Source organism: Geotrypetes seraphini, chromosome 7 (assembly GCF_902459505.1).
Source record: "Geotrypetes seraphini chromosome 7, aGeoSer1.1, whole genome shotgun sequence".
NCBI classification, from domain to species: Eukaryota; Metazoa; Chordata; class Amphibia; order Gymnophiona; family Dermophiidae; genus Geotrypetes; species Geotrypetes seraphini.
Window position 1 is genome coordinate 121,001,196 of NC_047090.1, and position 23,570 is coordinate 121,024,765.

At 43.0% G+C, this 23,570-nt stretch overlaps 1 protein-coding gene across 3 annotated transcripts in view; it reads right to left on the minus strand.

The window, feature by feature from the left end:
- Nucleotides 1-23,570, minus strand: part of KNL1 (kinetochore scaffold 1) — a 173,264-nt gene that overhangs the window by 41,311 nt on the left and 108,383 nt on the right. For all 3 annotated transcript variants that reach the window (XM_033952570.1, XM_033952569.1, XM_033952571.1), the window contains 3 exons: nucleotides 18,987-19,102; nucleotides 6,900-6,990; nucleotides 5,198-5,314 (listed from right to left, as the gene is read on the minus strand). In XM_033952570.1, coding sequence (XP_033808461.1) covers nucleotides 5,198-5,314; nucleotides 6,900-6,990; nucleotides 18,987-19,102 — 324 coding nt within the window. The remainder of the gene's footprint in view (nucleotides 1-5,197; nucleotides 5,315-6,899; nucleotides 6,991-18,986; nucleotides 19,103-23,570) is intronic.

A 23,570-nucleotide genomic window follows, 5' to 3' on the forward strand; every position in this document is an offset into this window, starting at 1 on the left:
GGTGCGATACCTCAAATTACTGATTTCTACGAAATCTTGCAATTGAAGTGCCAAGTAGAGAGACTTATTTTTAAAAGCCAAGGAAGTAAATACCCCTCCTGTCTTGAAGCCGATCATTAAGGTGACATACCAAACACACTGAATTATACTTTTTCAAATCTGGCAAACCTAGTCCCCCAAAACAGCAGCTGTCAAAAAAAAATTGCATCTGTATTTTGGGTTCATACCCCTAAGCCACTGTAGACTTTAAATCATTACTGTTTGATTATTTGCACCTCATTTATTGCTAAATCCAGATCTACTAAACAAAGCTGTTTTAAGGGTTAGGCTTTTTGTTCTGATCACAGAAGTTCTGAATTAAAAAGAGATTAGGTTCTTACCTTGATAATATCTTTTCCAGTAGATAGGGATGGTTTGCTGAACCATAGGGGTTATCCATCTGTGCGCATGAGCATACTGCAGAAGATGTAAATCATAGCTTTACTACTCCTTTCTCCACGGTTTCTGCTGCCCTCTTCAGAAAAAGGAGAATGAGGACTATGGGGAATTCTCCCAAAACAGGTGTCTGATCTGCTCAGCCTCTGAGAGGAACAATGAATCCAAGAAAATACAAGTTAAGCAAGATACATAAAGAGCCTGGACATTTGTGGAGTTCAATCTTTCCTCCCCTATAATCCTATATAAAGTATCTTCCTGATCCAATAGTCTGACTGACAGTGAAATCTTATCTATGGAGATGACCATTCAGCTTAAGTCAGAAAGCAGGCACATCAGATAAATTGCTGGGCGGGGTGGGTTCAGCATATCATCCCTATCTGCTGGAAAAGATATTATCAAGGTAAGAACCCAATCTCTTTTTCCAATGCAATAGGGATGGGATGCTGACCCATAGGGACATACCTAAGCAGGGTGGGATAGATGAACCTGCTCATAGTTCTGAGAACCCAAAAGCAGAATCCTCCTGTACTGATATGCCCACCCTGTAGAATTTGGTGAAGATATGAAGGGAGGACCAGACTGCTGATCTACAAATTTCCTCAGGTAGAACTGCCCAAGCTTCAATCCAAGAGGGGGCTACTCCTCCTGTCAAAAGCGCCTTCAACAAGACAGGCAGCTGTTTGCCACAACTGATGTATGCAGAGGATATCGCTCTACAAATCCATCTTGAGATAGTGGCCTTAAAAGTGGGCCTCTTCTCACTTGATTGGTTAACACGAAAAGATGATCTGAGAGACAAAAGTCATCAGTCACCTCCAGGTAATGCAAAAGAATTCTCCGGACATCCAAAACCTTTAAGACCTTATCTTTCTTCTTGGACCTTGTGAGATGAAATGCTGGCAATCTATCCTCTTGATTGACATGAAACATTGAGACGACTTTCGGTAAGAGGGGGGAACTGTACGCAAAGTCAATCTCACTTCTGTGAACCTGAGGAATAGCTCTCTGTACAACAATGCCTGCAATTCTGAGACTCTCCTGGCAGAAGTAACTGCAACCAAGAAGACTGCTTTGACCGATAGATCCACGAGAGAGACTTCCTGTAAGGGCTTCTAAGACTATATTAAGATTCCAGGATGGAAACAGGTCTCTAATCAGTGGCCTTAATCTCAGGGCACCTTTCAAGAACCTATGTCCAGATGGGCTGCTAGCGAGGCTCTCTTCTCTTGGCCCCAGAAGCATGAGAGCCCTGTATCTTGAATTTTAAGGAACATGACTGCCAATCCCTTGTCAAGGCCCTCTTGGAGGAATGCCAGTACTTACGAGATTGCGGCTTGCCTAGCTCTAACTTTTCTCTACTGCATCAGCGCTGAAATGCCTCCTATGCCTTAGTATACACTGAAACAGTCATTGGCTTTTTGGATCTAAGGAAAGTAGCAATGACTATTTCTGAACATCCTTTTTGGACTACACATAGCCATGCCTTAAGATCAAAGTGTCCTGAATCTTCTAGGGCAATTGGCTCCTGTGAGAGCAAGTATGGGAGCACCTGGAGTCTGAGACTTTGCTCTTTCTGCAAGCATATGAGATCCATGTACCACTGGCACCTGGGCCAAGAACTACAGTTCCCTGGTAATTTGCTATTTGGCAGATCACCTGGCCTATCAAGGGCCAGGGAGGAACACATACAGTAGACCAGTCTCTGGCCAAGATTGAGCTAGGGCATTTAGTCCTGCATTTCCGGGTTCACATTTTCGGCTGAAGAACCGCGTAGCCTTTGTGTTCTTTGCAGTTGCCATGAGGTCAAACGTTGGACGACCCCACCATCTCACAATGGCCAGGAAGTCTTTCAAGGAGAATGACCACTCTCCTATCTGCGGAGATAATCTGCTTGAATATCGTCCACCCTGGCTATGTATACCGCAGATTGCCTACAAGAGTGTTTTTGCCCAACAGAACAATGCTTTCATCTCCTGCCAGAGCAGAGCGCTCCTGGTGCCTCCTTGCCTGTTGACATAGGCCATGGCAGTGGCATTGTCAGAGAAGACTCAGACTGCTTTGCCCTCCAGTAAAGACTGCAGTCACTAGTGCGCCAGATGAATAGCTCACAGTTCAGGCCTGTTGATAGATCATTTCTACTATGATGGAGTCCATTGTCCTTGAACTGGGTGACCGCTGCAATAAGCCCCCCAGTTGAACAAGCTGGCATCTGTCATTAGGATGACCAAGGAATCGATCTGAAGTAGGATTCCCTTCGATAGAGTTTGTGGGCAGAGCCACCAAACCATGCTGCTTCTAGCTGCTGCTGTCCAAGCAAGTGGAACTTGCAGGGCGTCTCTCTGAGGTGACCAGTGAGACAACAACATGCCTTAGAATAGACGCATGTCACCTTTGCCCAGGGCACCGCCTCTATCATGGTCACCATTGACCCAAGGACTTGTAGTGATGCCATGCACTAGGTGCTGGCTTGGCTAACAGGTCAGTAATTTGACCACGAAGCTTCTGTTTGCGAGTTTTTGGAAGCTTTTGCCATGTTGAATAAGAAAATCAGATATCCCAGTGACTGTGTCGGAACTACGTGGCTATTTCGAAAGTTCACAATCTAGCCCAGACTCTATAATGTCTCAACAACTGCTGCTACCACCTTATCTCTTTCCATCTGGAACAGTGCTCTGATGAGCCAATCATCCAAGTACGGGTGCACCTGCCAACCTGCTCTGTGGAGATGACCGGCCACTACAACCATAACTCTGGGGAATGTTCAGGGCACTGCTGCCAGCCCAAAAGGAAGTGCTGAGAATTGGTAATGAATTCTCCAACTCATGGAATCTCAGGAACTCTCTGTGTGCTGGGATGATTGGGTGGCCAGAAATTCTCCTGGCTCTACTGCTGCAATGATGGACCAAATGGTCTCCATCCAGAACTGAAGAACTCTCAGGTCCGCGTTGACATGTTTGAGATCCAGGATGAATCTCCATTCCTCTGAGCCTTTCTTGGGCACAATAAAGTATAACAAGTACCTACCAGAGCCTGAGTCTTCTGAAGGAACTGGTTCTATAGCTTGAATATCTAGCAACCTTTGTAACATTGCCTGGACTTTTTTGCCTTCTCTGGCCAGCCCGCAAGCAAATCCACAAACAAGTCAGAGAGGGCAAGCAAACTATCTTGCAACCCTCTCTGATAATCTCCAGGACCCATCAGTCGACTATTATCTGTTCCCAGACCTCCAGATAGTCCGAGAGCCAACCTCCAATCTTCAGAGGAGTGGCTTGAGGGCTGTCTTCATTGTGGCTTTTTGGCTGGCACTGCGGCGCAGGAACCTGAACCTTGGTTCCTCCAGTTCCCAGAGGATTTCTGTCTGGAACCTTGAAAGGCAGAGGGGCTAAGCTCCTGCCACTCCACCAATGACACAAGGGTGCTCTTCAGTCGCCCACCCAGCACAAATAAGGCATAATATAGGGGTATTAGGGTGTGAAGACTCCAACCCTGTCAATTTTGAGGCAAAACTGAGGTGCTTTGGAGAATTTGTATAACTTAGAAAAAATAAAAAAATCAGGAAATATAAGATAGCTGCCACAGCAGCATTTTAGCACCAAAACATGGCATCTAAATGCTTTAGGGCTGATCAAAAATTTTTTTAAAATAGGCTTTTTGAGGAGGAGGACCAAGGATCCAACTGCAGAAACAGTTAAAAAAAAAAAAAAAAATTAAACCAGTTTTAAAGACCCCCCCTCCCGATTTTCTTCATAAGATGTTACAGCATGCACTCACAGACCATATTCTGGAGAAATAATGCTGCAGTCTGCTTCAGCTCCTTTACAGTGTAGCTGGATCTTGAGGGGTTCTCAATCTCAAGCCACTGGTCAGTGTCAGCTCTGCCTTAACTTGCTGGCCTTACCAATGTCAGCAAAGGCCTATGGGAGATCATATCATTCATGTCTGACCTTAGGGTATGTCAGTGCAAACAGCCTCAGATTGCCACAGCCTAAATTAAATCAGTGCTTAAAGGTAACAAAGGACCTTAGTACAGCGAAGAGGTGCTAAAGACAGCTAAGATGTGCTAAGATGTGTTAATGTCTGGTGCTTAAGATGGACAGCTTAAGACATACAGTAAACTAGCACAGATAGCTAAGGTTAATCAGACACCATTGTCAAAGTGAAACTGGAAATTACATTTGACTCCTTCTCCAGTCTCTCACACCCCACTCACTTTATTCACCACTTTCAAGCTTATTTTCAGAAGGAAGAACTGAAGGGGGCAGCAGAGATCATAGAGAAGGAGAAGGAGTTGAAAAGCCATGATTGACATCTTCTGCAGTATGCTTATGAGCATATAAGGATAACCCCTATGGTTCAGCATACCATCTCTATTGCACTGAAAACATAATTATCTTGCATTTGGGGTGGAAAAAAAAAGTTGAGAAAGAAGTATGTGGCACCTTTCAAATGTTATTTGCCTCCAAAGCACCTTTATTAAGACAGTTGTGCTGAATAAGTGGGTCTCTGTAGGAGTGTCAACTCTCCAGGAAGTTTCAAAGGATGCTAAAGATCTGCTTTGACAATGCTGTTTCTCATAAGTTTCAAAACCTTAACCAACTGTATCATTTTTCTATGCAATATGCTAAATAATTTTCTGCATAAATTGTTAGACAAGATTTTCATGATGGGAAGTTAACAGCTGCTTTTAGGAAAGTCAGCCTGGCATTAGCCTAAAATACTTATACAGCCCCTCTTTAGTTGTTTCCATCTCTCTTATTACCTGAGATGTTTGAAGTAATTTGCTGTACAGTTTCATCTTCTCTTCGTGACACATGACCTTGCTTTTTTTTGTGAAGCAGGATTTTATTCTTTTCAGTTCCAATCCAAAATTTCTCAACTGAGATGCAGAGAAAAAAAAAGAAACTGGGAAAAATGTTTGGTTGCAAGTCTGATGTCTATTCCTTACTTTCTAACCGAACTAAAATACTTGACTCGTTCTGTATTTAAAATACCTAGAAAAAAATGACAGTCAATTTACAAGTAAAGTGGTTGACAACTTTTTTAGGCATGCTTAAGAGACCCTCATTGTAGCATGGGGCCCCTTTGGTCCTACATAAAAGCTTTTAACTCTCTGGATCCATAAGGAGAGGATGATGGTATGTGTGACTAAACTTTCTGCTAGTCTTGGAGAACACCTTCTCCAGGTATACAAGTTTGCTTTTTTTTAAAAAAAATTATTTATTCATTTTTAATCTTACATCAAGTGTACAAATAATAAAACATTTGAAATTAAATACATCACTTGAATTTCTTTCTAATATAACATCAAATATATATATATTTATTCCCTTCCCACCCCCCTTTTCCTTTAACATTTAATCAAAAATATACAATATAAATATTCTTTTTGATTAAACCCACAATAAACTGTAAGCCACCCTCCTCCCCCCATTTGTAAATATGCTTTCAATAGAAAATGGTATCTATTCATTACAATAAGTTGCCAATGGCCCCCAGATCTTTTTAAATTTATCATAATTCCCTTTTTGAGTGGCAATTATGCTTTCCATTTTATAAATGTGGCACAACGAATTCCACCAGAAGGTATAATATAATCTACTGCAGTTTTTCCAATTACTTGTGATATTTTGAATGGCGACTCCTGTCATAATCAATAAAAGTTTATTGTCGTTTGATGAAATCTGACTCCTTGCTCTCATTGACGTACCGAATAGAATCGTATTATATGATAATGCTACATGATTCTCTAATAAACAATTAATTTGGGACCAAATTGATTTCCAAAAGGCCATGATAAAGAGACAATAGAATAATAAATGATTTAGAGTCCCTGCTTCAAGTTTACAATGCCAGCATCTATTAGCCTTAGAGCTGTCTAACTTTTGTAATCGAACTGGGGTCCAAAATGCTCTATGCAACAAAAAGAACCAAGTTTGTCTCATAGATGCAGACACTGTAGACCTCATCCTCCAAGACCAAATTCGTGGCCATTGAGACGCAGAAATTTGATGCTTGATCTCAATGCTCCAAATGTCTCTAAGGCCAGTCTTTGTTTTTTTATTTATAAATCCTGTTATCAATTTATACCTTCCTTCCAACTTGCAAGATCAGCAGTTAAGCAAAAAAGCCTAAAGAATACAACTCCTATGGCGGTATGGCACTAGTCCTCAAGAACATTGGGTAGCATCTGTACAAGACTCCATCAGATGACATCACTCACATGTAGTAAATGATGTCCTGCTTATCATCAGAGAAAACTTCTATCTTTCCCTAATGAAATGTTGTAATTTAAATATACGTCTGAATTTGAAATTGAAAACTGTGTACTAATCTGATTTGAGGCAATAATCTTCATCCATAATTTGCTCCTCATTTATTCAAACATTTATTCTCTACCTTGTACAAGAATACAATAATGACAGAGGAATGTAAAATGTTTTGAAAAGTTAAATTAATTTTACCTCCTCAACAGAACAGGTCTTCATGGCTTCCCACAACAGGCTGTTTACATCCACCAAGGGCTTATCCTGAGTACTTACATAAAGCTTTAACCTGAAATGCAGAGAAAGCATACAGACTGATTAATTGTCTAGGTTCAAACTAAAGTATGCAAGATTGTATGGCAGGACAGACTTTTTCATAAGTAGCAAGGGCTGTACCAAATAGTAAGCTATATCATTATATAAACTTATCATTAGAATAAAGGTGATCAGAACCTGGAGAAAGTCTCACAACAGCAGGTTAAATAAGTAAGCCTTACAAATATTTAATTCAAACTCAAATGTTGCACAGGAAAATACTCCATTGTTCTCAATATCTTTTGCTCTAATAGTACATGAATAGTGATTCATCTAATTAATTGGTTTCTAGAATATCATTATGTAAACTCAGTGAGAGTAGGACATAGGATTAAACTTAGGTTGTAGGAAGGATGGTAGCCGCTGAAAAGCCAGTAGAGAAAAAAGGTGTCTTGTTTGAAGCCTGGCAAGGGGAAAAGCTTCCCAGGGGCAAAGGAAGCCTGTAAAATGAGGAAGGTTCCCAGGGCCAGTGAAAGCATGGAAAGGGGAAATGTTTGCCAGGGGTGGTGAAAGCCTGACAAGGGGAAAAAAACTACCCAGGGAGTGGTGAAGCCTGACAAAGGGGAAAGTTTCCCAGTGGCAGGAACTTTTGGAATGAAGTTTAGGACATGGAAGGTAAAGTTGCTCAACAGCCAAGGAGAGAAATGCTGAAGAAGGAAGTGTAAGCAGTCACGTAATAAAGGGGGGGGGGTAGCAGTCCACCCCAGGCACCGTCTTGGTGGGGGCGCCAGCTCTCATCCTCCTCTCCACTGCAGCATGTGCACGTCCTTCCCTTCCTCCGTACCGCTTTAATGATCCTGGCGCGAACAGCAATCCCAACCTGATGTCATGCTGGCTTCGGCTCTTCCTCTGATGTCACTTCCTGGACCCAGGAAGTAACATCAGAAGGAGAGCCGATAGCTGATGCGGGCAGCAAGTTGGTGATGCCTCACACATCGGGATGTACGGGGATGGGATGTACACATGACAGGAGGGGTGGGGAAGAAGCGGGTGGGGGTGCAGAGAAGAGGGCAGGGCACCACCACCCCGGGCACTTCTCACCCTCGCTACGCTACTGAGTGTAAGTGTTCTGAAAAGCTACTGTTGAACCAATTTACCTTTCTGTTTGGATTAGACAGATTATTTCTGCTGGTTTAAAAGCACATTGACTGGGAATTGCTGAAAAAGGAACCTGTGAGCAGTGCATGGAGAAAAATTTCTGCTAAATGAATAAATTTACCTTTCTATTTGGATTATAAAAATTTATTCCTGTTCATTTAAAAGCAGCTTGATTGTGAGTTGCTGATAATAAAACTGGCTGGGCAGTGCCAGGAGGAAAGACACTGCTGACTTATTTCTTTTAAATTGGAAAACCTTGAGAGTACACCGCTGGCAGAAACAGGTGACCAGTCTCACTAATGGATGATTCCTTACCAGCCGAAGGAAGCTTATGTGAACTCTGTGTCCAAGGGAGGCCAAGGGAGACTCAGTCAGGTGAGAAATAAACTTTATCCACATAATTCCCTTGAGGGAACATGACAATATCTTGAAAATCTGACTTGCAAGGGGGTATTCTAGGACTGGCTTGGGAAATACTGTCCTAAAATATTTACCTTCCCTAAGCTAAATTTTCTCAGTGGTCAGTTATGGATGCAAAAGCTGGACACTACGGAAACAAGACAGAAAGAAGATTGACTCATTTGAGAAGGATTTTATGTGTGCCTTGGAGGAGATCAAACTGGCTATGTCACTTGAAACCCAAATGCTGAAGTTATGACTGTCTTATTTTGGTCACACCGTCAGAAGAGAGAGATCACTAGAGGATAACATTATGTCAGGGAAAATCGAAGGAACAAGGCGAAGAGGGTGACCTGCAATCAGATGGCGGGACACGTTGAAAACAACCATGGGGATGATGTTGGAGGACCTTACTGGACTAGCACAAAAACAATTTCTTTTTTAGATCTGTAATTCATCAAGTCACTAGGACTCGAACATGAGTCAATGACTTCTAACTAAACTACATTATTGTCAGGGCTTCAATAACTTGCTGCACCAAATTAAATTTTTGGATCACAAATTTGTTACAAAGGAGTCAATGAATATAATTTATATATAGTGCTGTTTTGCATAGTGTAATCTTAAATACATTATCAACATGCTTATAAAATTGTTTTCCTTGAAGACATTTTTCTTCTACTAGTAAAAAATTTTGCAGTGATATGTTAATCTATTTTCTAAGATTTTCACTCCGGAACAACCTTGATCTAGGTTTCGTCCCAAGCGCCCGATATGATGCACTTGAAACCAGGTTATCAATTTATAAACTTTTACGAAAATTTAAATTAAAGATATTTTTCTCTGATCATCACTATGAAAGGTGATGGATCTCCGATTATGAATAACGATTTAAATGGTTTCTACTGGGCCCTTTACATCTGAATCTAGTTAATTTCAGAGATTTGATTTTTCAACATTTGAACCAGTTAGAAACAAAACACATGAAAATGAAAAAGTAATTCAATTTGATACAATATGTATAGAAAGCATAGCAAGAATTATGGTATGATCCTACCCTTGTCATTTCTTGTGGGGACAAGGGAGGGGCTACTGTGGTTCAATCTAGACATGATTATCTCCTGGAAGCATATTGCCAATTGAATGACCCCTGGTTTTATATACGATTGCCAGGGGATCCAACTATGGACCTCAGAGAATTCATTGCAAAGTTGGTCTCCCAAGCATATAAAGATAAAATGTTAAACTACAAGGAAGCATCGTTTTTGAGAACATTACATCCAGTGACTCCAAGAATATACTTTCTTCCCAAAATTCATGAAAAAACTGGCCAACCCCCAGGATGTCCAATCGTATCAATCAAAAATCCCATTCTTGAACCGTTATCAAAATTTTTGTGTTTTTTTTTTGTTTTTTTTTACAGCATGAGGTTCCTCACATCAAATCACATGTAAAAGACACCACTCACATGTTGCAGATGTTATCTAGATTATAGAATGGATAGCCTCAATAGTATTTTGTAACATTGGAGGTCACAGCTCTATATACCATGATACCAGCAGTGACAGCATTGCAATTATTATTCTCTCCAAACAAAATCTTTGTGTCAGAATCTCAACATCTTTTCTGATCCAATTAGCAACTTTAGTTCTAACAAAGAGCTACTTTTGGTTCAATGGAGAGTTTTTTCAACAAATGCATGGTATCGCTATGGGGGCATCATCATTGGTTACTTTATACATGGCAGATTTGGAGGAGAAAAATCTATAGTCATCAGAATGGTTCAAAGACATATTAATATGGAAGAGATTTTTGGATGACATTCTGTGTATGGAAGTTATCCTTGGAGAGGTTCAACTCATTTTTAACCTGGTTAAATCAAATTGACCCATGTATTCAGTTTACAGCTACAATTAATCAGAATGAAATCTCCTTTTTGGATCTGAAAATTATCAAAAGAAAAGGACACCTGATAACTACTTTATTTCGCAAATCCACAGATCATAACAGCTAATTGAGATGTCACAGTTTTCATCCATATTGGATAGAAAAAAAAAAGAGTCTAACAATCAGTCAATTTTTACACTTGAGGAGAATTTGTCACTCCTTGGATGAATATTGGAGACAAGCTAGAATATTGCGATTTATACAGCAGGGATATCCTAAACAAATAGTTCAACAAGCATATTTGAGAGGAAAATATGAGCAGAGGGAGCTGCTATTGTAATACAAGCAAGACAAGAGTCCAGTAGATTCCATTATATTTGTTCAAAATATACCTCTCTCTCTCTCATCCCAAATAAACCAGATAATTGAAGCGCTTGCATGTAGCAAGGTTGACAAGCAATGCCATTGAAGAGAATCTGATGTTTTCATATCGTCAGACAAAAAATTTAGGAGAGATGATTAATACTAGCATCCAACCGAAGCTGAAAAGGCACAAAACTGGGTACTATTCTACTTGCGGAAGATGCAAATGGTGCTCCTTTACTATGGTCGGTACTAATTGGAGTGATCCGAACACTGGGAAGAGATATCTCGCTAAGGATATAACAATTGTGATACATCAAATGTGATATATAAACAAACAAATAAATATACATGATTCAATGCCCAAGAGATAAATTATATGTGAACTGGACCACACGCCCCATTAAGATCTGACTAAATGAGCAAAAGTCCAGGGTGAACACAGATAATGAAACTGCTCCCCTGGTCCGATATTGGCAACTAATGAATCATATGCTTTAAGATATAAAATGGCATATTACTGATGTAGTAAAAGCTGGGTGGGAGGGTGAAATTTAGAGAGACTGTTAAAGCTGAGGGAATTGCGATGGATTTTTAATTTAAAACACATTAATACCTAATGGATTGAATGACAACATGGAGTGGATGTCAGTATTACACTAAATGTTCTCATCGCACTCATTGAAACATTGTTTAACAACAGCGTCTTATTTGGAAGCAGGAATCCTGCGGCAAATATGAATCCACATGTATTATCAACACAGACCAAGGAAGTGATTTTCCCAATATAGTGTGCGATTAGTTTGATGTTGAAGCTGGTCCGGGAACAGCGAATCTTTGTAGTAGAATTTACTTACAATTTAAGATGAATGGATTTTTTTTGAATGGATGCATATTATGTGATTCGATTGGTAGAATATTCTTTTGATGTCAGAGAAGGGGGTGGTCAAAAATCAACAATCAGAAACACCGCAGCCATTTTGAAAATTTTGCGACAGCTCTGAGATAAGAACATTTGAATAATATAGAGAAACAGTGAAATGGTCTAACACAAGCAGAGAAGCGACTGAGAGATGATCTTTAACATATGAAGAGAATTATTGGATAGAGAAAGGTTGTGAAATTGAATATGTAGAATCAACTTAACAAAGGTTTGGTTTTTTTTTCTTGTTGCAGCTTTGACATAATTATTGCACTTTGAACTTTGATGATGTTTGGTGAAACATGAATTTCATGTCGGGAGAGGTGTCGCTGCCTGGAAGCTAAATTATAATACATATTTATGAAATATTTTATATGCATCAAAAATAATATATTAAAAAGTTTGGGATCAATGATGATGGTACCTGTGTGATGAGCTACCACCCACACAGCCTTCTGAAGATTACACCAGACAAAGTACATATTTTTATATGCTTCACTGTTAAGTTTAGTTGTTGATATGTAAATATCAATGTAGGCATGACTTGCTATTGCTCCCTGCTAGTACTGTCTTCTACCATGCAGAAAATTCCTGGTTCAGTCCCTGAGTTAGATCTTCCACTCCCTGGTCAGCTGGGAATGAGGAAAATCTAGAGTTCATAGACTAAGGGAGGGGGTGGTAGAGTGAAAGAAAAGAGAGTCATGGCTGTAACCTGTTCTGAGCTCCTTTGGAAGGATGTGTTAAAAAATCAAATAAATAAATGGTGATTAAGAGTGACACTTAGTGATTGTGTTTAGGAATAGAGAGCTGCATGGGAACAGGGATGATGGGAATCTCGCAGAACTCATGGGAATCCCCCGGGGTTAGAGGCACCTTGAGGTGCTCAAATACCTTAGTGCATTTCTATTTCCTGCCCTTCAACCAAACTTGCCCATCCACAAAGCAGTGTGCAGCACGCCCAGTATGCCACCTGTAGCCGACTCAGAAGCCTTCCCTCCAATGTCAGATGTTAGAGGAAAGGCTTCTGGGTCAGCCACGAGCAGGGCCATAGGGAGAATTGTTGGACATGAGTGTGTGAGTGAGCGGGAAAGAGAGATGGTGTACACGGAGAAAGGAAGAAAGAGGAGAATTTGGGGGCATAAGGAGGGAGAGGAATGAGATACAGATGCATGAGGAAGAGAAAGATGAGAGGGAGAAATGTTGAATATGGTGGTGAAGAGGGAACAGTGGGACAGATTGAAAGGGATGCAAGAGTTAGGAATGTTGGACACAGTGATGGAGGGAATGGAGGGAGATATGTGGCATGGTGCTGGAGAGGGGTGATAGAAGGAGAAATGTTGGGCATGGGGAGAAGGGTGATGGAAGGAGAAATGTTGGGCATGGGGCTGGTGGGCAGGGATGAAAGATGCTGCACATGGTCTGGGGGATGAGAGAGGGAAAAATGTTGGATGTGGCAGTAGAGGGGATGGGAGATATGCACTCTGGATCTCTCTCACTTTCCCAACTCCCTTTGCAGCAAGGGAGTGAATGAGAGAAAGAGAGAGATGTTGAACAGTGAGAGAGGAAGACATGTTGCACATGTGGGTGGAGGAGAAGAAATGCTGTACAAGAGTAGGGAGGGGAAAAAGAGGAAGATTGATCCAGGACAGAAGAAAGTGAGGATGCTGTACAATGGGAGGAAGGGAAGAGAGAGAGAGAAATGCTGGACCATGGTAGGAGGAACCAATTTGCAGAAGAATTTGCAGGAGACAGGAAAGCAGAAAAAAGAAAAACTGGGATACTCAAATTTTGGAAGTCGATATGGGAACAGATTAATGCTATACTTGAGGCATCAATCCCTTTGACATATGAAGCAGTCATATGTGGGTCGATACTGCATCTGAAGCCCTCATTGGACAGATATAAAGGTCGGCTTTTCCTTATTATGACTGGGATAGCCATACATACGATTACTTGCAATTGGAAGAACTGGGACCGCCTTAACTTTAATTTTTGGTGGGTAAATTTATGTTTAAGTTATAGATTTGAAAAAATGAACGCAGATATGCTGGGATATACTAAGAGATTCAAGTTAATTTGGGGCCCTTTAATGTCTTTTATAGATTCATTATAGTTGTCTTTTCCTTTATTTTTGTTGATATAATGCACACACAACCAAGGGGAGGGAGGGCGGGTGGGGGGTATTTCTGTCATGGTTTCATTCCCTTGTGAAATATTGGTTGGGTGGGTTTTTTTTAAAATTTTGTATGGATTTTGATTGATTGTAAATGCATATATGATTGATATTGTTTGTGTGTGTTATGCCCATAGCCAGGGTATAGCGCAGGGGTGCCCACACTTTTTGGGCTTGCGAGCTACTTTTAAAATGACCAAGTCAAAATGATCTACCAACAATAAAATTTTAAAAAAACACAAAGCACACTGTACGCATAGAAAATGTTAATTATCATTCCTATTCCAGGGTTTTTCAAAGAGGTCAAGCAGATGACTCTAAGCACTATCACCTCAGTAACAACCATACAAAAATAGACAAATATACCCCCCTCCCTTTTTACTAAACCACGATAGCAGTTTTAGCGCAGGGAGCTGCGCTGAATGCCCAGCGCTGCTCTCGACGCTCAAAGGCTCCCTGTGCTAAAAACCTCTATTGTGGTTTAGTAAAAGGGGACCTTAGTGTAAAATATAGACAGCAGATATAAATTCAGACACATTTTGATCACTAAATTTAAAATAAAATAATTTTTCCTACCTTGTCTGGTGATTTCATGAATCTCTGGTTGCACTTTCTTCTTCTGACTGTGCATCCAATCTTTCTTCCCTTCTTTTAGCCTGTATGCTTCCTCTCCTCCAGACCTCGTTCCCTCCCCCACCTTTTCCTTCCTTTCTCTCTGCCTCCCTTTCTTTTTTTCTGTTTCTCTTCTTTCCTTCTGTCTCCCTGCCTGCCCTTTTTCTTTCTTTCTCCCTGCCCTCCCCCAAGCCACTGCCACTGCCAACGGGGACCAAACTGCCATCGGGACCAGGACCCAAACTGCCACCAATAACAGGCCCGAAAGCCGATGCCGCCCCAAGCTGTCCCTACTTCGGCCGACCAGCATCGCAATCGACCTATTGGGGGAAATGCTGCCGGGTCCTGCCTTCGCGGAAACAGAAAGTAGGCAGGACCCGGCAGCAAGAAGAGGAAATGCTTCACTAACCTGTCTCCCGCCTTAGCCAGTAGCGAACACTTGCTTCAGGGCTCTCAACATGTGCGTGCCGGCCTCCCCCCCCCCCCCGGACATAACTTCCGGTTTCGGAGGGAAGAGAAGAGAAGCCGGCACGCACACGTTAGAGCCCGGAGCATAAGTTCGCTACGGGCTGAAATCTCCAATCCGGGTTTTTTTCAAATGTTCAGCAGCCGCGGCAGCAGATGACAGCTGGGCGGACCGCCCAGCTAAAAGGCCCTAGGGAGAACACAGAGGAAGGCTGATCGGCCCGGTAGATCAGGACGGCAACACGAGTCTAGCGATCGACTCACGTTGCCTTCCTGAGCTACTGGTCGATCGCGATCGACGTGTTGGGCACCCCTGGTATAGCGTATCTGACAACTTGCATGAATCTTCATGTCTGCTTCAATTCTGTTTTTAACTCTGCTTCAACTTTGTTACTGAGAGCATACTGCAGGCGTATCCTGTGCTGTTTCATGTCTGTTTTCAACTTTGTTTCAACTCTGTTACCGAGAGCATATCCTGCTATAGTTGAAACTAAGGACACAGAACCTGAAAACCATCTGTGTGTGAGACAGACTTGCAAAACAACTTACAACTGTGAATTCAGCATTTTCTGTGCTATATAAGACTGAGAGTCACATCCTAGAATCCATCATTGCAACCAAGGGGTGCCCTGTGGACTGTGCCAACCCATCAATCGAAAGGATTCCCAATTGTGATGGACAGATAAAAGATTATATATATATATATATATATATATATATATATATATATAAAACAGATTATATATATATATATATAATCTGTTTTATCTGATATTTATGCAATAAAATATCTTATTCCTCTGATGCTTTCTTTGAGTGTTACTGTGCACCCTTGTTAAACAGATACGTGGCAATACAGTGCAGATACTGTATTGCATTTTTGTTGGTTTTGAAACTCAATAAAGTAAAAAAAAAAACTGGGACCAACTTGATAGAAAAATAAACCTACAGACAACAAAGGTAAAAAAGGAATTTATTGACTGAAATATGTTAGCTTTGGGAAATGTATATAGCAGATGACTTTGTATTGTGTTCAAAAGAAAAGGAAATGCATTTCTGGTTTTATTTCTCCAGTTCTGAAGTACCGTATTTTCACACATATAACGCGCGCGTTATACGCGTTTTTACCTACCGCGCATACCCCTCGCGCGTTATATGCGTGAGCGCGGTATACAAAAGTTTTAAAACATAGTTCCCACCCCGCCCGACGCCCGATTCACCCCCCCAGCAGGACCGCTCGCATCCCCACCCCGAACGACCGCTCGCACGCGCTCCCACCCGCACCCGCATCCACGATCGGAGCAAGAGGGAGCCCAAGCCCTCTTGCCCGGCCGACTCCCCGACGTCCGATACATCCCCCCCCCCCCCGGCAGGACCACTCGCACCCCCACCCCGAAGGACCGCCGACTTCCCGACAATATCGGGCCAGAAGGGAGCCCAAACCCTCCTGGCCACGGCGACCCCCTAACCCCACCCCGCACTACATTACGGGCAGGAGGGATCCCAGGCCCTCCTGCCCTCGACGCAAACCCCCCTCCCTCGAACGACCGCCCCCCCCCCCAAGAACCTCCGACCGCCCCCCAGCCGACCCGCGACCCCCACGACCCCCCCACCCCCCTTCCCCGTACCTTTGGTAGTTGGGCCAGAAGGGAGCCCAAACCCTCCTGACCACGGCGATCCCCTAACCCCACCCCGCACTACATTACGGGCAGGAGGGATCCCAGGCCCTCCTGCCCTCGACGCAAACCCCCCTCCCCCCCAACGACCGCCCCCCCCAAGAACCTCCGACCGCCCCCCAGCCGACCCGCGATCCCCCTGGCGACCCCCACGACCCCCCCACCCCCCTTCCCCGTACCTTTGGTAGTTGGCCGGACAGACGGGAGCCAAACCCGCCTGTCCGGCAGGCAGCCAACGAAGGAATGAGGCCGGATTGGCCCATCCATCCTAAAGCTCCGCCTACTGGTGGGGCCTAAGGCGCGTGGGCCAATCAGAATAGGCCCTGGAGCCTTAGGTCCCACCTGGGGGCGCGGCCTGAGGCACATGGGCCCAACCCGACCATGTGCCTCAGGCCGCGCCCCCAGGTGGGACCTAAGGCTCCAGGGCCTATTCTGATTGGCCCACGCGCCTTAGGCCCCACCAGTAGGCGGAGCTTTAGGATGGATGGGCCAATCCGGTCTCATTCCTTCGTTGGCTGCCTGCCGGACAGGCGGGTTTGGCTCCCGTCTGTCCGGCCAACTACCAAAGGTACGGGGAAGGGGGGTGGGGGGGTCGTGGGGGTCGCCAGGGGGGTCGCGGGTCGGCTGGGGGGGCGGTCGGAGGTTCTTGGGGGGGGCGGTCGTTGGGGGGGAGGGGGGTTTGCGTCGAGGGCAGGAGGGCCTGGGATCCCTCCTGCCCGTAATGTAGTGCGGGGTGGGGTTAGGGGATCGCCGTGGCCAGGAGGGTTTGGGCTCCCTTCTGGCCCAACTACCAAAGGTACGGGGAAGGGGGGTGGGGGGGTCGTGGGGGTTGCGGGTCGGCTGGGGGGCGGTCGGAGGTTCTTGGGGGGGGGCGGTCGTTGGGGGGGGGGGGGTTTGCGTCGAGGGCAGGAGGGCCTGGGATCCCTCCTGCCCGTAATGTAGTGCGGGGTGGGGTTAGGGGGTCGCCGTGGCCAGGAGGATTTGGGCTCCCTCCTGGCCCGATATTGTTGGGGAGTCGGCGGTCCTTCGGGGGGGAGGGATGTATCGGACGTCGGGGGGGGCATCAGGCTTTCAGGATGGGGACAGACCTTCAAGGGGGGACAGTGCACGGAAGTCAGGGGGGGTGAACGGAGAGTCGGGACAGCGCACGGAAAGTCAGGGCGGGCGAAAGGAGCGTCGGGCAGCATGCGCGGTATACCCGTGAGCGCGGTATACCAAAGTTTTTGTACATATCATCGTGATTTCTGCGCGCTATACCCGTGTGCGCGTTTTATACGGGTGCGCGTTATTTGCGTGAAAATACGGTACTTGCTGACCCTTGCTGTGGCTTGTAGGGATCCCCAAGTACAGATAGCTGAGGACCTCCTCCAAAGAGACAGCCAGAACTTCCCTTCACCAAGCGCAGAAGCATCCCTGAGCCACTGAGGTGCCAGCATCTGTGACTCAGGGATGCTACTGCTGCCTGCCAAGCTTGGCAAAAGGGACCCCAGGCCACCTTCAGAGGAAGTCCTCAGCTGACATAGCTTGGGGGTTCTCAGCAGCTAGAGTTTTTATATAAGAACATAAGAATAGTCTTACTGGGTCAGACCAATGGTCCATCAAGACTAGTAGCCCGTACTCATGGTGGCCAATCCAGGTCACTAGTGCCTGGCCAAAACCTAAAGAGTAGCAACATTCCATGCTACCGATCAAGGGCAAGCAGAGGCTTCCCCCATGTCTTAATAACATACTATGGGCTTTTCCTCCAGGAATTTGTCCAAACCTTTCTTAAAACCAGCTAGAGGCTCTGGCAGAGACTAGTTTACAAAGTATGTATTCTTCCCAATTAATATTTCCAAATTAATAAAGTGTCTTTGCTTATTTGTAAATGGGTCTCTACCAGAGCCTTTAATTCAGTATCATACTTTTACTACTTCTGAAGTTTATAGGGACAGACAAGGATGGATTAGATTACATGTAGGGACGGGCTTGATTTCTGTCCCTGGCAACTCTCTATTCAGGAACCCTGTAATCAGGGGATGAGAAGAAATTCTGATACGTGGCTGCTGGCCCAGGCACGTCACTGCAAAAACAGACTAGGTGTGCTAAGAGAGGGGAATGTAAAAGATGAATATAAAATAAGAGAAAAAAATCCATGGTTAGTTGAAAATCCCATCATGTTCGTTTTACTTGAATATATTCATTTATGGTAAACTACCACGAGCTTTGATTTGGCAGGATATTAATGTTAAATCAGTAAACGATAAAAATAAATGAAGACTCACTGTGCCAGATCCCAGCCCTAGGTCTGATTAAGCTAAGAGTACAAAGGAGTAAGAAAAAAGTAATAGGTGGAAAAAAGTCAGTCTAAGCATAAAGAAAATAAAATGTCCTACTTTTCTATGGCTTGACAAAGTGCTTGGCAGTCCTCTTGATAAACCAACAGCTTAGGATAATATATATTTTGGTCAACCAGCAAGTCTTCTAGAGTAGGATCAGAGATCAATTTGTGCTACAGAGAAAAGAGAACATCACAATGAGAATAAGTTGATATCACATATTTCACAATGATGTACTTCTCTAGCAGATTCAATTATTTATACAGCTATCTACTGTTCTCTTATATATTGGATCATCTAAGAAATGTATTCAGGATAAACCACAACATAGAGTACTCACTGATTAGTCTGACCACAAATATACTTTACCACCTAGACCAGGGGTGCCCACACTTTTTTGACTCGCAAGCTATTTTTAAAATGACCAAGTCAAAATGATCTACCAACAATAAAATTTTAAAAAAACACAATGCACACTGTACGCATAGAATTGTTAATTATCATTTCTATTCCGGGGGTTTTTCAAAGAGGTCAAAGCAGATGACTCTATGCACTGTCACCTCAGTAACAACCATACAAAAATAGACAAATACCCACCCCCTCCCTTTTTACTAAACCACAATAGTATCTTTTAGCGCAGGGAGCTGCGCTCAATGCCCAGCGCTGCTCTCGACACTCATAGGCTCCCTGCACTAAAAACCACTATTGCAGTTTAGTAAAAGGGGACCATATTGTAAAATATAGACAGCAGATATAAATTCAGACACATTTTGATCACTAAATTTAAAATAAAATCATTTTTCCTACCTTGTCTGGTGATTTCATGAGTCTCTGGTTGCACTTTCTTCTTCTGACTGTGCATCCAATCTTTCTTTCAGCCTGTATGCTTCCTCTCCTCCACACCTCATTCCCTCCCCCAACTTTTTCTTCCTCTCTCCCTGACCTTTCTTTCTTTCTTCATGCCCCCTTTCTTTTTTTCTGTTTCTCTTCTTTCCTTCTGTTTCCCTGCTTACCCCCTTTCTTTCTTTCTCTCTGCCCTTCCCCAAGCCACTGCCACTGCCGCTGCCATCGGGGAACAGGACCCAAACGCCACCAATGGATAACAGGCCCCAAAGCCGACGACGCCCCATGCTCTCTCTGCTTCTGGCCGATCAATCTTCCTCTCCCCGACGTCAATTCTGCCGTCGGAGAGGAAGTTCCGCCCAGCCAGGCAGTGATTGGCTGGCCCGAACTTCCTCCCCAACGTTGGGGAGAGGAAGATTGATCGGCCCGATGGATCGCCAAGGCAAAGTGAGTCCTGGATGATCAACTCACTTTGCCTTGGCGAGCTACCGGTCGATCGCAATTGACCTATTGGGCACCCCTGACCTAGACTATCATAACTTTGTCATCCTCTTCTCCTTAGATCTGTCAGCAGCATTTGACACTATCGATCATGCCTTACTTCTTGATAGACTAAAATCCATAGGTGTCCGTGATCAAATACTAGAATAGTTCAGCTCTTTTCTTTCTAACTAATCATCCATAGTTAATTTTAATAACACTGTATCAAAGTTTTATACTCTTAATTATGGTATTCCTCAAGAATCCATCCTATCTCCATTACTGTTCAATATTTTTTTGCCACCCTATTAAGTTTATGTCAGTCTATAGGCTTCACTACCTTCACATATGCCGATGACATTCAACTTTCACATCCCCTAAATCCAGAAAATAAAGAGGAAATACTTGAGATTAACAAAAAACTTGAGATGATCAAAGACTGGCTTAATTCCAACATGCTAGCTCTAAATATACAGAAAACAAAAGCTTTACTTTTTACATGGAAAAAAGGAATAAGCTTGAGTGTTCCTTTCACCCTTGATAACATTCATCTGGATTTAGCAACATCTTTAAAAATACTGGGTGTCATTATTAACGATAAATTTTCTTATCATGAACACATAAGCAATACCGTCAAATTTTGCTTTCATAGGTTATGTATGATTCGCTCGATCTCTAAATTTCTCGAGCCAAAATCACTAAATATATTAATTCACTCTTTAATTATTGCTAAACTTGATTACTGTAATTCTTTATTAATAAATATCACACAAAAAGAAAAGAAGCGCTTTCAGATAATACAGAATACAGCCGTTAAACTCATTCATAATGGGGAAAAAAATGATCATGTCACTCCTTTTCTGATTAAATCACACTGGCTCCCAATTAAACACTGTATCACTTTTAAAATGTTACTTTTAATATTTAAAACTCTTTCCACTAATGAACCACAATTTATTAATAAATTGCTTATCCCTTATAGTACATCGCGTTCTCTCCGGTCCACTAACCAAAAGCTCATAGTAGTCCCCTCTTTGAAAGTTATCGGAACTCGACGACACAATATGTTTTCAGTGATGGCTCCACAACTTTGGAACACTTTGCCTCAGCATATAAGAGAGGAAAATGATCTCAGCCGTTTTAAAAATAATTTAAAGAATTTCCTTTTTAAAGATGCTTTTAATCTTTAAATTATGTTCAAATTTTATATTAATTACCCTCCAGGTTTTTACTTTTCCCTCCCTAATGTTCTTTCCATCTATGGTTCTTTTCTGTACTTTAAAGCATTGAATTGTAGTTCTACCCCTCCATTCCTTGTGTATTGATTAGTCTGTAAGTCTGTTGGTCTAACCCATCATTTTTTAAATTTTAAATGGTATGTCTAAATATAGGTTTATATATATATTTTTTTAAATTATAATTCGCTTAGTAAATCTGAATAAGTGAAAACTTGAAACTATACAGTACTCCCCCGATATTCACGGAGGTTCCATTCCAGGAACCCCCACGAATCTCGAAAAACCGCGAATACGGTTTTTCATGGGGGGAGCCTGAAGAGGGCAGCAGGAGAGCAGCCGGAGCGCCATTGAGTGCAGGAAATCACTCGCGGTACGCTCTGACCACCTCTTCCTGTACTAAGTCAGGCCTTATCCAATCAGGAGCTGCGTGTCAAAGCTTGTCGGCAGTTCGCGGTCGGAAAATACTGCGAGTGACCAGGACCGCGAACGACCAGGGGAACACTGTACAGATAAACAGAGAAGAGCAAACTATCCAGCCTATCTTTGAATATCACATTGAAGAACAGACTATGTTGAAAGTATTAAAGATAAAGTAAAGGCAAAAAAAGCCCAGCCAGTTTTATCTACATTCAAAAGCATTTGTTTTAATTTCAACAGTGTTCAGTTTCAAGTTAGGGAATATGAAGAACCAATCAACAAAATAATTTAATGTTGTATAATTAGTGGATCCCAGCCACTTGGGTTTTCAGGATATCCACAATGAATATGGGAAGACAAGGTTCTTACCGCGATCTTCTTTCTAGTAGAAAGTCATATGAGTCTTGAACCAGTGGGGTTATTCTCCTTTACTTGAACGTTTATAGAAGTCATTATCTACCTTTCTGTCTCAGCTCTGCCTCCTGCATCACTGGGCTATGCCCCAGTTCCTCAGTTCGTATCAAAGCAATTGACAATTCCTATAAGAGGAGAGATAAGAGGCAGGATACGGGGTACTCTCTGATTGTGCCTTTTCTTTTCTGATCCGCAACAAGTCAAAGGCAACAAATCAATGCCAATATAATCATAACTGAAACAAGGTGGAAATGAACAAGCTACCTAGTTGAGTGCAACCAGCACTAACACTTATGTAGCTCTCAAGTCTCTCTCTTTTCTCACTGAAACAGAGAAATAAATCGGTACTCTGGATCTGTCTGACAACCAACACCAATATCTGGAAATACATACATGTCTGAGAAAGCAAGCAAGCTTATTGAAATCTGACAGGGCATGCCTTCAAAGTTTTATATGCCTTTCTACTAGAAAGAAGATTATCAAGGTAAGAACCTAATTTTCTTTTCTAGTGCAAAAGGCATATGAGTCTTGAACCAGTGGGATGTACCAAAGCAGTCCCCTGAGTCCAGGGTGGGGTAGTTGAGCCTACTATGAACATCGAGGACCCAAAAGCGAAGGGCCTATCGTGCTGCCACCTCCACTCTGTAAAAATTTGTGAAAGTATGATGGATGGACTGTGTAGCTGCCCTAAAACTTTCCTCAGGCAACACTGCCTGGGACTCTACCTATGAAGAAGTCACACCCTTTGTAGAGTGTGGTCTCAAAGCAATTGGTGGTTGCTCACACACCCAATATATGGTGAAGCAATAGCTGCGTGAATTCACCTAGAACTAGAAGCTATAGAGGCTGTCTTTCCCAGTTGGCTAGGGCTTGCTAGCAGAAAAAGATGATCTGAGAGGTGAAAATTATTCATCACCTCTAGGTAACTAAGAACTCTCCTAACATCCAGCAACACCAAAACTTTGTCTTTTTTCTTTTTTAACCTGTGGGAAGGAGCACAGGTAGTATGACTTCCTGATGTACGTGGAATGCCGAGACCATGCAGAGGGAGACTCCTGCCTCCATTAACCTGTGGAAAGGCTCTCTGCACGAGAGAGTTAGTAGCTCCAAAACCCTTCTTACTAGAAAAACCATCTTAATGGTAAGATCCATCAACGACATTTCTCAAAAAGGCTCATATGTATCCTTATTGTGGGTCTGCAAACCCAAGTTACGATCCTATGTCAGGAACGGCTGTTGCAGAGGAGAA